At 52.7% G+C, this 12,803-nt stretch overlaps 1 protein-coding gene and 1 long non-coding RNA gene across 4 annotated transcripts in view; one reads left to right on the top strand and one right to left on the bottom strand.

Annotated features, from left to right (window-relative positions):
• Nucleotides 1-1,264: 1,264 nt before the first annotated feature.
• On the bottom strand, nt 1,265-3,286 carry LOC121142940. Its single transcript, XR_005880101.1, has 3 exons — nt 3,020-3,286; nt 2,502-2,716; nt 1,265-1,981 (listed from the first exon to the last, which is right to left on the bottom strand). It is a non-coding gene; the product is annotated as an uncharacterized LOC121142940 (long non-coding RNA).
• An 83-nt stretch (nt 3,287-3,369) lies between these two features.
• Nucleotides 3,370-12,803, top strand: part of Tmem184b (transmembrane protein 184B) — a 41,761-nt gene continuing 32,327 nt past the window's right edge. The window contains exons 1-2 of one of the 3 annotated variants that reach the window (XM_021225375.2): nt 3,373-3,484; nt 8,702-8,983. In XM_021225375.2, coding sequence (XP_021081034.1) covers nt 8,872-8,983 — 112 coding nt within the window. In that variant the 5' untranslated portion in view covers nt 3,373-3,484; nt 8,702-8,871. Of the gene's footprint in view, nt 3,485-8,701; nt 8,984-12,803 lie in introns of all 3 variants that reach the window. The other 2 variants (XM_021225376.2, XM_013111238.3) reach the window with 2 other exon arrangements.

Genomic DNA, 12,803 nt, shown 5'->3' on the forward strand with positions numbered 1-12,803 from the left:
CCGCCTGTGCTACCCCAGCCCTGCACCTCCTGCGGGCCCCCCACCCCCGTGCCACCTGCCAAAAGCTGGGTCACCGCATCAGATGACTCTGTCTTGTGGGCCTTTTCTGGCAATTCCTGCCTATAATGCCCACCACCTGCCTATGCCCCTGCTGACACGGCCTCTGTAAGTTGAGAGCCATGAGTACCCCTGGGGTGCAGGGCTAAAATTCTGGATTTGGATGTGGTTCAGCCCAACAGCTCTGGAAGGGGTCAGGGGTTATCAAAGTGAGTCTGGTTAGTAAGTGGTGTAGCTATGGTGACAACTGGGGGCAAGGACTTTGCCCTAGAGGGGGTAGCAAGTCTGGAGGGGAACCAGGAAGTTGTGAACAAATGGGTATTTCAAACCTAGGTTGGGAAGGTGTCTTCTTTCTATTTATTTATCTTTTAGGTATTTTCCACACAAGTTTTATCTGTGTAGCCCTGGCTGTCCTGGAACTTGCTCTGTAGACCAGGCTGGCCTCAAACTCACAGAGATCCACCTGCCTCTGTCTCCTGAGTGCTGGGATTAAAGGTATGTGCTACCACTCTCTCACTTATTTATTTAAATTTTGAGTGACTGTCTTACTACGTAGCCGTGGCTGGTCTAAAACTTGCTATAACCAGGCTGGTCTTAAACTCACGGAGACCTACTTGTTTCTGCTTCCTGAGTAATATAGTTAAGGACATGTGGTTTTTTTAATTTTCTTTGAAAATTTTATTTATTTAGTGTTTGTGTGTGTGTGCATTACTGTGTGCGCATATTGGACAACTTGTAGGAGCTTGTTTTTTCCTTCAGTCACGTAGGTCCTAGGGGTCAAACTCAGGTTGTCGTTACCCCTGAGCCGCCTTTCTTCTGGCACAGGGTTTCCCCCTTCAGACCTAGCTATTATGTTTGTACACATTACAGACACTTTCTGCATATTTACCACGCCAGCCCCAGGGTTTATGTCAGGAAGCAAAAGGTCAGACATCTTTGTCCTTGCTGCATTCACTTTTTCCTGGGGAGATGTGATTTTTTTTTTTTTTTTTTTTGGTTTTTCGAGACAGGGTTTCTCTGTGGCTTTGGAGGCTGTCCTGGAACTCACTTTGTAGACCAGGCTGGCCTCGAACTCACAGAGATCCACCTGCCTCTGCCTCCCGAGTGCTGGGATTAAAGGCGTGCGCCACCAATACCCAGCGAGATGTGATCTTCTTGTCTGGGGTAAGACACCAACTGCAGAACAAAGGAATGAGTCTGCCCAGTCTAGGTTGGTGAACCTATTTTATTACAGCTGCTTTTAGGAGCCAGAGTGAAGGGTTGCTTATAGCCGGATGGGAAAAAAGCCACATCACCTAAAGGTCTCAATCCAGCATGGGTAATGACCTCCCCATCGCTTCATAAGAGTGCCCCTCCCTTCCATTAATTTTCTGCCTCCCAAATACTCCAAGGCTCCCAGAGGCCACATGCAGCAGAGGAGATACACATTCCAGCTGACAGTAGCCCCTCACGCATGTCACCATAGTAAGTTCAATAAACTCACTGGTTCATTGAGGGAGATGTGTGGCATTGCTGGTCTGTCGTGGGCGGCTGCCCTCCTACTTGGAGCATGTGGATGTTTGTCCACATCTCCTGAGAAAATGTTAATGCAACAGTCTTTCTGGAACTTACCTTCAGCTGGAAGAAGATGAAGGATAAAATATAAAAACGATGTTCTTAGGAGAATAGGGCACAGTGAGGTGTTGACTGCATCTCAGGGGCTCAGCAGTCTTGTTCCGATAGATGCTTGGCAGATTGCTCTGGTAGAACAATTCTGCCTCCCTGGCTTTCCTAGTGCAGCCGGTAGAGCCAGGCTTTGAAGCTGTGTCTGGAGAACCTGCAACCTCAGCAGGTGCAGAGGCCTAGAAGCTGAGTGCCTTCATCTGACTGTAGGGACAGCAAGAGGCCTGTGTCCAGGGACAGGAGGAGGCAGCATCAGGCATGCCTGGAGAAAGAGAATGTCAGAGCAAGGCATCTGAAGACCTCAGCTTCTATTTGGAATTTTTTTTTTTTTTTTTTTGGTTTTTACGAGTCAGGGTTTCTCTGTATTGTTTTGGAGGCTATCAGTCCAGCCCAGCCTCGAACTCACAGAGATCCGCCTGCCTCTGCCTCCTGAGTGCTGGGATTAAAGGCGTGCGCCACCAACGCCCGGCTCTGTTTGGAATTTAATGAGGAACTAGTAGAGGGTTTTGAGCAAAGGGCTATAGTTCAACTTGGGATCTGTCTGTCTGTCTCTGTGTGTGTGTGTCTGTCTGTCATCTATTTATGTTTTTGTGGTGCAAGGAATCAAACCCAGGGTCTAATGAATGCTAAGCAAGTGTTCCTCAGCTGGGATTAAAAGCAAGCCCCACCATTGCCCGGCTCAGACCTAGGTTTTAAAGGAATCCCTCTGATTCCCACATTCCATTGACACAGACTGGCAGAGGATAAGGCTGGGAAATCCCAACTATCTCAGTTCACAATACCTGGGCAGAGCCTGGATCACATGGCAGTAGTGGGGTGGAGCGGAGGGGGTCAGAGTCTAGGGAGGCAGGATGTCCTGCTCAAGTGGCTAGTGGGAGATTCCAGACTTTCTGACCTGGAGACTGGAAGCAGGGCTGGGGGAATGCTGTTAGGAGACGGGTGTGGAAGAGGAGGCTGTTGAGCTCTCTAAGTTTGAGGCGTCGGTAGACAGCTGGAGCTGGAGATAAAAATAAACTTGGTTGCACATTACGCGTTTCAGTTAACTGGGTAAGACGCGGGGACCTCGCAAATCAAAATGAGACAGAGGGCTGGAATGACACTTGCAGAATTCGGTTACTTAGGCGGCCTGGAACGAGGTGTGTTAGGACCCACGGTAGCTGGGTGGAGTGGAAAGAAAAAGCCTCTTTTGGTGCTTTGCAGTTTCATTTTGTATAACTGCACAAAACGCTCCGTGAAAGTCCGCTCCATAGCCCCACACCCACCCTACACGTCGCAAACGGCCACTAAAATTTCCTTTCACCTTCAGCGTAGGCGCAGAAAAAGCTTGAGAGAATTGAAGCGCTGGCCAGCCCGCGGGTGTCCAGGGCAGAATCTGTGCATCCTAGGACTGTGTCAGAGCGGGTCGGTCCGTGCATCCCAGGACTGGGTTAGAGAGGGTCAGTCTGTGCATCCCAGGACTGTGGTGGGTGGCACTCGGAAATTTGGGCCTTAGGACTCTCCTAGTGCGTTTGCCAGTTGTGAGAAGCCAGAGCCGTTCTCCTGACCCGAGATGCGCTCGTGGGGCTTCGCAGCACGCGGTCCCTTTAAGGCTCGGCGAGTGACCTCAGTCGCGCGCTCCGGCCCCGCCCCCGCCAGCGGCGCTCCGAGTGCGCAGGCGCGTCGCGGCGGTACTCGGCTGGGCTTGGGACGCGCCAGCGGCGGCGAAGGTACCGGGCTGCGGCGCCTCCAGCTCCGCCCGCAGTCGCCAGCGCCATGGGCTCCTGAGGTACCCGGGCGGCGGGATGCTCGGGATGAGCGGGGACCTGGCGAGGGCTGCGCCTCGGGGAGAGCCCCACGCTGGGGGCTCCCCGCGGGAGGAAGGGACTCACAGGCCCCCGCGCGGCCCGTGGGTGTGCCCGCTCCGCCAGCGTGGCGGGGCCCTGAGAGTAACCGGACCTGCCCGTGGGGGAGCAGGGGTGGGCGGCGCGGGGCCCAGCCTCTTACCGGTGGGACTGTGCGCGCCGCGGTGGGTGTGCTGTATCCAGCCTGGCACGACTGAACGGGATGGGGAGGCATCCATCCGTCCCTGATGCGGTGGCCTTGACCTGGCCGGGTGGTCGGCCCTCGAGGCGGTACAAGCGTACATCGGGACGTGTGTGTGTGTGTGTGTGTGTGTGTGTGTGTGTGTGTGCACCTTGCACACAGGTCATTAGATTTGAAGGGGGACAAATAGGAATCCGAGGCCCCCAGCATGCTGGTGTTCAAAGGAATCCTAGAGATTGGATTGAGTGTGTGCGTCCGACCTGTGTGTTGCGCCTATTTTCCGGGGCACGCCCTTGGACACCTTACTTGGATAGGACTCCAGTGTTAAGGGGCTTCAGGCAGTGGCAAGGCAAGGGAGTCTGAGGAATGGGCCCGGATTTCTAGGGGAGACTGTATGAGGCCGAACACCTCATCCCCTCCCTCTTGCAGGCCGCGGTGGGGCAAACCAGGTGTCTGCCTGTCTGGTACCTGTGTGTGAGGTGAAGGACCATGTATTATTCATCTGACTGCCAGGCGCTGTATGTAAGGAGAGAAGTAGCAATCTGTGCCCTGGAGGCTAATGCTGCAGACTCAGCCCGCACACATACACAGTCACACACACACACACACACACACACACACACACACACACACACACACACACACACACACACCAGCGGAGGTGCAGGTCTTAGAGGTCTGGCTTTTTTCTTTTGTTTGTTTTGTTTTTCGAGACAGGGTTTCTCTGTGTAGCCCTGGCTGTCCTGGAACTCACTCTGTAGACCACGCAGGCCTCAAACTCAGAGATCCGCCTGCCTCTGCCTCCTGAGCCCTGGAATTAAAGGTGTGTGATGCTGCCGCCTCCCAGCCGAGGCTTGGCTTTCTTGATAGGCTGTTTGCAGCATCCCTTCCCGTGTCAGCAAGTTTGGTGGGCCCTTGGGCTCTGCACGTCTGAACTTCTTGAGAGTTCTGCGTTGTGACAGAGTTGGAAGGGTGGGGGAGCCCCAAAAGCCAGGCTGGTGTTCACCAGGACACAGATTCCATGATCCAGGCATCTGCGGACTCTCTCTCAGGTAGCTGGGCAGAATCAAACTTGGAAATAAATAACCACAGGGATTCCAGAAACACAAGACAGAGTTGTACAGAGGTGGGTTTAGTGCTAGGTGTGGGGAGGGGGGGCAGGTCAGCGAAAAAGACTTCAGTACAAAGGGACAGTTGAGCTCAAGCTGGGTGACTGACATCCCTCGGGGGCCTTTTGCTTTTCATGTATATTTTCCCAGTTCGTTCTCACAGCAGCTGGGTGAGTCAAGTACTGTGCTTCATTGTAGACAAGGAAACTGAGGCAGCAGGTGGTGGGGAGGAAATTAGTGACTCATGTCAGTGTGATACTAGTAAGCTCTGGTGGAATCCATCACCCCTGAGTGGGGAACTGCGTCTTGCCATGTTGCCTTGTAACTTACTGAGCATCTGCTGTGTGCCCGGCTCAGGGGCTGTCTCGAGTCCCTGCTCTGCTATTCCTCTCCTTGATGTCCTGGGAGTAGAACACAGAGGAGGGACAGGACCTGCTACCTGCCTCTAGAGGCTCCCAGTCTGCTGGGGAGGGGGACATAGATGGTGACTAGAGAGGCTCTAAATACCCCCCAGGGGCTGACCTGGTGCTCGTGCAGTCCTGGGGCATGGATTATAAGTTGCTCCCAGGGTGGTGGGGTTGCGCCAGGAAAGAGTAGAAGAGCTTCTAGACCGGAATGATGTGGCCAGCTTGTCCTAGCTCAGGGCACTGGCTGGGCTCTGTGGACCTGGACTTCTGTCTAGGGGCTGCTTTCTCCTTCTCTCTCTTCTTGTGCTGCGCATTGAATCGGGGCTCAGACACTCGAGGCGGGCAGTGTGCCACTGACTTCAGGTCTCTCCCACTCTCGACCTAGGAGGTTTTGCTCCTGTTTGCTGGCCGGCCCGCCCGCCCAGTCCTCTCCCCAAGAGGGGCTCAGTGCTATTTCCAGTCCCTGCTGTGCTCATTTCTCTCTGTATGGTCCCTGGAGTAGAAACCGCTAGGCAAGGCAGGGTACAGCCCTTTATTGTTTTGAAAGCAAGTAGCAGCAAATGAGACTGGGGATTTGCTGTGAGTGCTGGGAGGCCTGGAGCTGGGCTCTCAGAGTTCTACGTGGGGTCTGCCCCAGGACCGTGGCCGAGGCTTTTGGGGGCAGCAGATACTTACTGAGTGTCTTCTGTGTGCCCCGAATTTGCTGGCCATCCGGGCAGTGAGGCCAGAGTCCTGGGTTGTCCCACTGTCAAAGGCTGTGGTTGGCTGAGGTGGCCCAGCTAGTAACTAATACATTTGAGACAGTGCCCTACCTGTGGTAGGAAGAGGCCTCTGAAGGGGCCCGGAGGACAAGAGGAGCAACGGCCTGTTTCTTGAGCACTTACTGTGAGCCAACACAGTTCAAAGTGCTTTCGAGAATGATCTTTCATCATCCACCGTCGGGTGAGGTGGGGCTCACCTTTCACATCCCAGGTCAGTTGGTCCCATCTCAGAGTCTCCTCTTCCCCTCAGACGTGGGGTGTGCTGGGGGTCCTAGGGCTCAGTACTGAGGAAGAAGAGGAGGGCTCTAGGAAATAGAAGCCCCAAGCAGATGGGGAGGCTCTGGGAAGGTTTTGATTTGGTCCTGGTGTGGTCAGCAAAGAGCCTTTGAAAGTTTGAGAGGAAGTGACACGCAGGGCCCTGTGTTACGAGGCTGTATCATCACCCTGCATCTTGCTTCCTTCATTCTGGCAAGTAACTCCAGGATGACCTGCCTCCTTCCTGTTTGCTGCCCCTTTGGTCCCTGGTTTCTCTTTAGTCTTTGCTTCTGTTTTTCTTTTGCGTCTTCTGGGCTGAAGGTTACTGTGTCCCAGGCCAGGCCCTGGACTCCCCTTGAAACATTGCCTGCTCTGCTCTCAGCTCGTTTGCTGTGTGTTTGTTTGAGGCAGGGTCTCATGTATTCCAGGCAGAACTTGAATTCACTATGTGGCTGAGGTTGACCTTGAACGTCTGAGCCTCCTTTACCTCCAGTGCCTGGGATACAGGCGTGTGCCATCTGCCCAGTGTGTTCAGTGCCCCACATGCCAGGGAGGCGCTTTACCTGCTGAGCCAGCCCTGGACTTGTTTTCCTAAGTACCGGGTACCGACTCTCCCTGGTCTCCTGGGGCCATAGCTTCTCATGTCACAGATCTCAAATGCCCCTGGGAGGTGTGGTCTGTCACCCACTGCCCATGCTTGGACCCCTCAGCTCTATGACTGTAGGCAGAAAGGAGCAGAGAGAGAGCCAGTATTGGGGCCAGCCAAGCTGGGTGTAGCTGTGGGTCTTTGAGCTCTGAGAAGACTTGCCTGCTCTACTTTGCTAGGGGCCAGGCTGGCTGGCATTTGATGCAGTGACTTGCTAGTCCTGCCAGAGTCTGAGGAATTAACCCTCATCCCTTCTCTGGGCAGTGGCTGTGAGACTGTACATGCCCACTAGGGCTCTTTGCAGAGTACTCTGAAGCACAGCTGTGTGAGGAGCTGGGCCTGAAGCACTGTGAGCACGAGAGGGGGACACGCCAAGTTGAACGCCCTGGGATGGGCAGCTGAGAGTACAGGAATGTGGGCCAGCGAGATGGCTCAGTGGGTAACGGCGCTTGCTGTGCACGGCTGATGACCCAGCTTTGATCCCTAGAGGCTGTGGTGGAAGGAGAGCACCAACTCCTAAAAATTGTTCTCTGACATCCACGTGTGCACTGTGGCACTCCTGTGTCCACATGCACACGCAAGCACACACACCACACACACACCATACAACATACACACACACCATACACCACACACACACACACACCATACAACATACACACACACACACACCATACACCACACACACACACACACACCATACAACATACAACACATACACCACACACACACACACCATACAACATACACACACACACCATACACCACACACACACACACACCATACACCATACACACACACCATACAACATACAACACATACACCATACACCACACACACACACACACACCATACACCACACACACACCATACACCACACACACACACACACCATACAACACACACCATACACACACACACACACACTCTAATAGTAGTAATAAAACTCAAGTTTAAAATTAGAGACTTCATCTCATTGAAAATGCTCTGTGAGAGCAGGAGAGAGGGAGCTAATGAGCTGAGCAGTTCTGGTGACCTGAAAAGAGAATTAGGAATTGCAGGTCAAATCCTTGCTTTTATTAGCACCGTGTCCTTGGGCAGGCTGCATACCAGGCATAATTCATATTTTTAAAAACTAAGGTAGCTAGGCATGGTGGCACATGCATTTAATCCCAGGCTCTGGAGTCAGGGACAAAGCAGGTAGATCTCTGTGAGTTCTAGGCCAGCCTGGTCTATATAGGAAGTTCTAGGACAGCCAGTGATACATAGTGAGACTTTTTTTTATTGAGATAATTGTTTGTCTTATACTATAAAGCAATAAATACACAAAATTAAGGTGGTGGTATTGTTGCACATTATGTAATCCTATTACTTGGGAAGTTGAGGCAGGAGGATGAGGTCAAGGCCAGCTTGGGAAAGGACAGCTGCAGTTTGCCTCCTCTGTAGACTATTGAGTACTGACGGCATAGGCATTATAGCGGCTGTGACCCAGTGTTTGTATTAGTGCAGGGCATGTGCATGCTAGAGGTCAGCCTTGGGCATTCCTCACCCAGCTTGTTTTTACCATAAGATCTCTCACTCGGACCTGGGACTCTCGAGTCAGGATAGGTAGACTGACAGGGAGCCCCAGGGACTTGCCTGGCCCTGCCCCTCTAGTCTAGAATAACACATGTTTTACGTGGGTGCTGGGGATCAAGCTCGGGTCCTCAGGCTTGTATGGCTAGTGTTTTACAACTGCGCTATCTTTCCTGTTCTCACCAGCTTTTGCTGTTTCCTTGCAGGGCATTTAATTTCTTCAGGCGTCCTGTGTGTCAGGCAGTATGTGGGGAGCTGCACCAGCTAGGGAGAGAGACACCAGCTTCAGGGCAATTGTAATTGTCCTGGACGCCTTGAGGGTACATTCCTGCCTGGGCAGACGCTGTTCTGATGAGGTGACAGGTATGATGTCACCATGTGGAAAAGTGGAGAAAGTAAGCTTCAGGCAGAGGGGGCAGCTTATACAATGATCAGAATCCATGCACAAAACCAACCCCGTGGCTCTACCAACTGGCATAGCCTTACAGGTAAGTGCCTGTGGGACTGTCGTGCTTGATCTCCAAAGGTGGCCTCTCAGAAAGGGAGGAAGTGGAGCTGGGAGCACTGTGGAGGGATTTGGGCGAGTCCCTGCTTTTAGGTTTTCTCCTGATTGCTCTGTGGAGTGTGGGGTAGATGTCTTGCCCAGTACACACTAAGAAGTCACTGGTAGCATTTGTTTTTAAGAGCTATTAATTTTTATTTTGTACATATGTGTGTTTGTCTGCATGTGTGCATGTGCACCACATACCCAGGGAGGTAAAACACACACACACACACACACTGGTATTGGATCCCCAGGAATTGGCGTTACAGATAATTGTGAGCTGCCATGAGGGTGCTGGGAACTGAGCCTGGGTCCTCTGCAATAGCAGTCAGTGCTCTTAACCACTGAGCCGTCTCTCCAGCCCCTAGCCAGCAGTATTCTCAACAGCCATTCAGAGCCACATGCGGAGGATGTGGAGGACCAGGACTTGGCCCACACACTCAGGCAACTTTTGCTCATATCCCTAGCTGTGGCTGGAGAGCAGCATGGCTATCTGGTGTGCAGCTTCCAGTGGGCATCTTCCTGCCTTCAGTGAGCAGTGTCTGACTGTCTGGCATGAAGCCTGCACTGAGGAGGTGCTGAGGTGCTGAGGTAGTTTTGAGTGAGCAAATGAACAGTGGATGGTTAATGGCTGCCATTCAAGATTATCCTTGAAGGACTGTGACTCCTCCATGGTGACCAGGATAGGTTGTCTTGACTTACTTATGTTTTGAGACAGGTCTTTCTACATAGCCCTGGCTATCCTTGAACTCATTATATAGATCAGGCTGGACTTGAACTCACAGAGATCCATCTGCCCCTGTTTCCTGAGTACTGGGATTAAAGGCATGCACCACCATGCCCAGCGATTTATTTCATTTATTTAACAATTTTAGTTACTCACTTTAGACAGGGTCTCCCTGTGTATGTCTGGCAGATCTGGAACTCTGCATTGACCAGGCTGGCCTCAGACTCACAGGGATCCCTGTCTCTGCCTCCCAAGGGCTGGGATTAAACCATGCCTGGCTCAGAGCTCCTGATCTTCTTGCCCTCACCTGTGAGTGCTGGTCTGCACCGCCATGTCCAGCTCAGAACAGGCCTGCCTTCTGTTAACATTGAGGTTGCATCACTCGGGAGAGCAGTGCCAAGTGTCCGCCTACAGGGGTGAGGGAGGTCTCGGGCTTGTGAGAAGGCAGGAAGCACAGCAGACACCCCCTTTTCCTTGTCTGGGGGTGGGAACCGGAGCGGGAAGATCCCACCCAGAAAGCCTTTGTGCCAGACCCACACCATTTCCAGCTCCCTCTCCTGTGTGTTAGTCACATACAGAGGCAGCATTGGCTTAGCGAGGACTGCACTGTGGATCTGCAGTCTGCTGTAGCCCATGCCCTGCTGCTGCTGGTGGAGTAGCCACTCAGGACCCCATCTTAACCTCTCCACACCTCCTCAGGAAAGAAGGAATTGGTGTTGAGTTTGATGTTCATTCTGGTAGGTGCTTACACTGCCTCGCTGTTTACTGAGTATGGGGTCACAAGCATTTGCCTGGGTTGTTATAAAGTTGGCCACAGGTAGAGAAGAGTGGTGATGGTCCTGGTGCTTCGCTTGAAGCCCTGTGGGAATGATGAGGTCTTCTCAGCCTCCATCCTGGCCAATGTGGTGGCATGGATGATGGATAGGGCATCGGCAGGCCTAGAAACTGGGGTGACCTTGGGCAGGCCACTTACTATTCCTAAGCTTCACTTCACAATGGGCTTCCTAACCCCCTGCCCACCTCCCTGTGCCAGGTGAGTTCTCAGGTCAAAGCCTGGTCACCAGGATGAGGGGCCCAGTTTGGAGGGTTGACAGGTCACATGGATGTGAAGAAGGGTGTATGCACATCTGTTGTTACGGTCACAACCTGAAGTCTGAACAGTGATCTTGGGAAGACTGTTTCCCTTGCTGAGACTAGCGAGTTCTCTACATGGGATGTCATGGCCTATTCCAAGATGGCTATCCCCCCCCACCCAGGTAATTGCACCTGTCACTCTGAAAAGGATTTTCATGTCAAATGGCTTCCCCACCCTGAGTTTTTCTCCTGGTGAACCCCTGTGGGTAAGCTGTGCCAGGAGAGGCCTGTCCTGTGGCAAATGGCTGAGGACCGCAGGGCACAGCTGTTCTCTAAGGCCCATGGGTCACGCATAGAAAAGGTCTGAAGGCGCTGTTGTAGCCACTGGTTGGCATCTCTGTTTATCTCCTGTGAGCAGCAAGTGGGGGATCCCTGCAGCACTCACACGGGTGTCTGCACAGCGCAGTAATAGGTGTTGGCAAAGGTGTGGTGTGATCACTTTTATATTGTTAATATTGGCATGTAATTTCCCTAATTCCATGCTCAATGTGATTTGTGTAGGGCTTCACAAATTATCCTGCCCAGTGGCCTTGGCCCTGGGAATCATTATTCTTATTCTGTGGATGAAGAGGCTGACACTCAGAGGGTGAATTGCCTGTGGTCCTAGGAATTCTGGCCCTTTACTGGCCTGACCTGAGTGTCCACCAGTGTTGCTCTCCACCAGATTGCTCACAGCCTCCTGGGAAAGCCTGGCATACCAAGTTGCCAGAGGTAGAAAAATGTATAATGAGGGCCTTGATTGATCTGTGGGGACCCAGGAGACAGCAGCAGTCTGCTCTGCCTGGGGTGCGCTGATGGGCAGTTGAGCCAAAACTGTGCAGATGGTGGGTCATGGCATTTGGAGAAGGGAGGACCTTCAGACAGTGGGGCCACACGGAGCACACACAGAGACCTGGGACACAAGCAGTTGACATAGCAGTGAGGTAGAGTGAGCCTTCTTGGGTGGTTTGGGTCCTGCCTCACCTCCAAGAAGGCATTGTGTGATTCATGAGTGTCACAGTGTGGTTTAAGGGAGCAGGAATGTGACAGTCAGGATTTGTCTCAGCTGATCTTTGCTGTGTGAAGCAGTTCAGTTAGGGAGCCTTGACATTTAGGAGTTCCTGGATGTCTCTGTGGGGTTAGGACCCATGAGTGCATGGAGCCAGGTGGACTGTCTGTCCCTCTCTGGCAGAGGTCTCTCCCACTTAGATGGCAGGGGGCCTTTCCTTTCATCCACACTTTCTAGTAGCTGGGCCTGCTTTGGGGATGAGGAGGAAGCCCTGTCCTGCTGGTTACATGTCCTCATTCTCAGGGAGGACACTTGGATTCCTGCCTGAGACTGCCCCCATCTTCCATGGCTGGAGAGGGATGTTTAGGTAGGGTGCTGGGTGGTGAGTTACGTAACAGTGATGAACCGGGAGCAGGCAGGTGAATGTCACATGAGTGTTTGCGTGACTGTGACGTCCCCATGGCTTTGACAGGAGGTGTGATGAGGGGTGCTTTTCCGTCATTTGGGAAGGCTAAACTGGAAGCTAGAGACCCTCCGTTCACTGTCTCATTCCTTCATTCAGAGATAGCAGTTGCAGCTTGGTGTCTTGGTGACCCATTCATCCTAGTGGAGCAGGGGAGAGATGACAGACACTCCAGGTCTAGGCTTTTGTTCTTCCTGTTGGCAGTGGTGGGATAGACCCTGGAGCCTCTGCGTTGCCAGCCAAGGGCTCTACCACTGAGCTGCACACCCAGCCCTGGCTCTCCCCTCTTGTGTGTAAGTGAGTTCATGGGCCGAGCATTGAGCAGGTTGGGTCTGATCTAGGTCCATTACTGACTCCTCACTCAGAGCTCTATTTGTTGAAACTCAGCTTTTCTCTGCCATTTCTTTCCCCACCACCTCAAGTGTCATTCCCAAAGCCAAGATTTGTCTCCT

The sequence above is a fragment of the Mesocricetus auratus genome, unplaced genomic scaffold, assembly GCF_017639785.1.
Source record: "Mesocricetus auratus isolate SY011 unplaced genomic scaffold, BCM_Maur_2.0 Super-Scaffold_100010, whole genome shotgun sequence".
Lineage (NCBI taxonomy): Eukaryota > Metazoa > Chordata > Mammalia > Rodentia > Cricetidae > Mesocricetus > Mesocricetus auratus.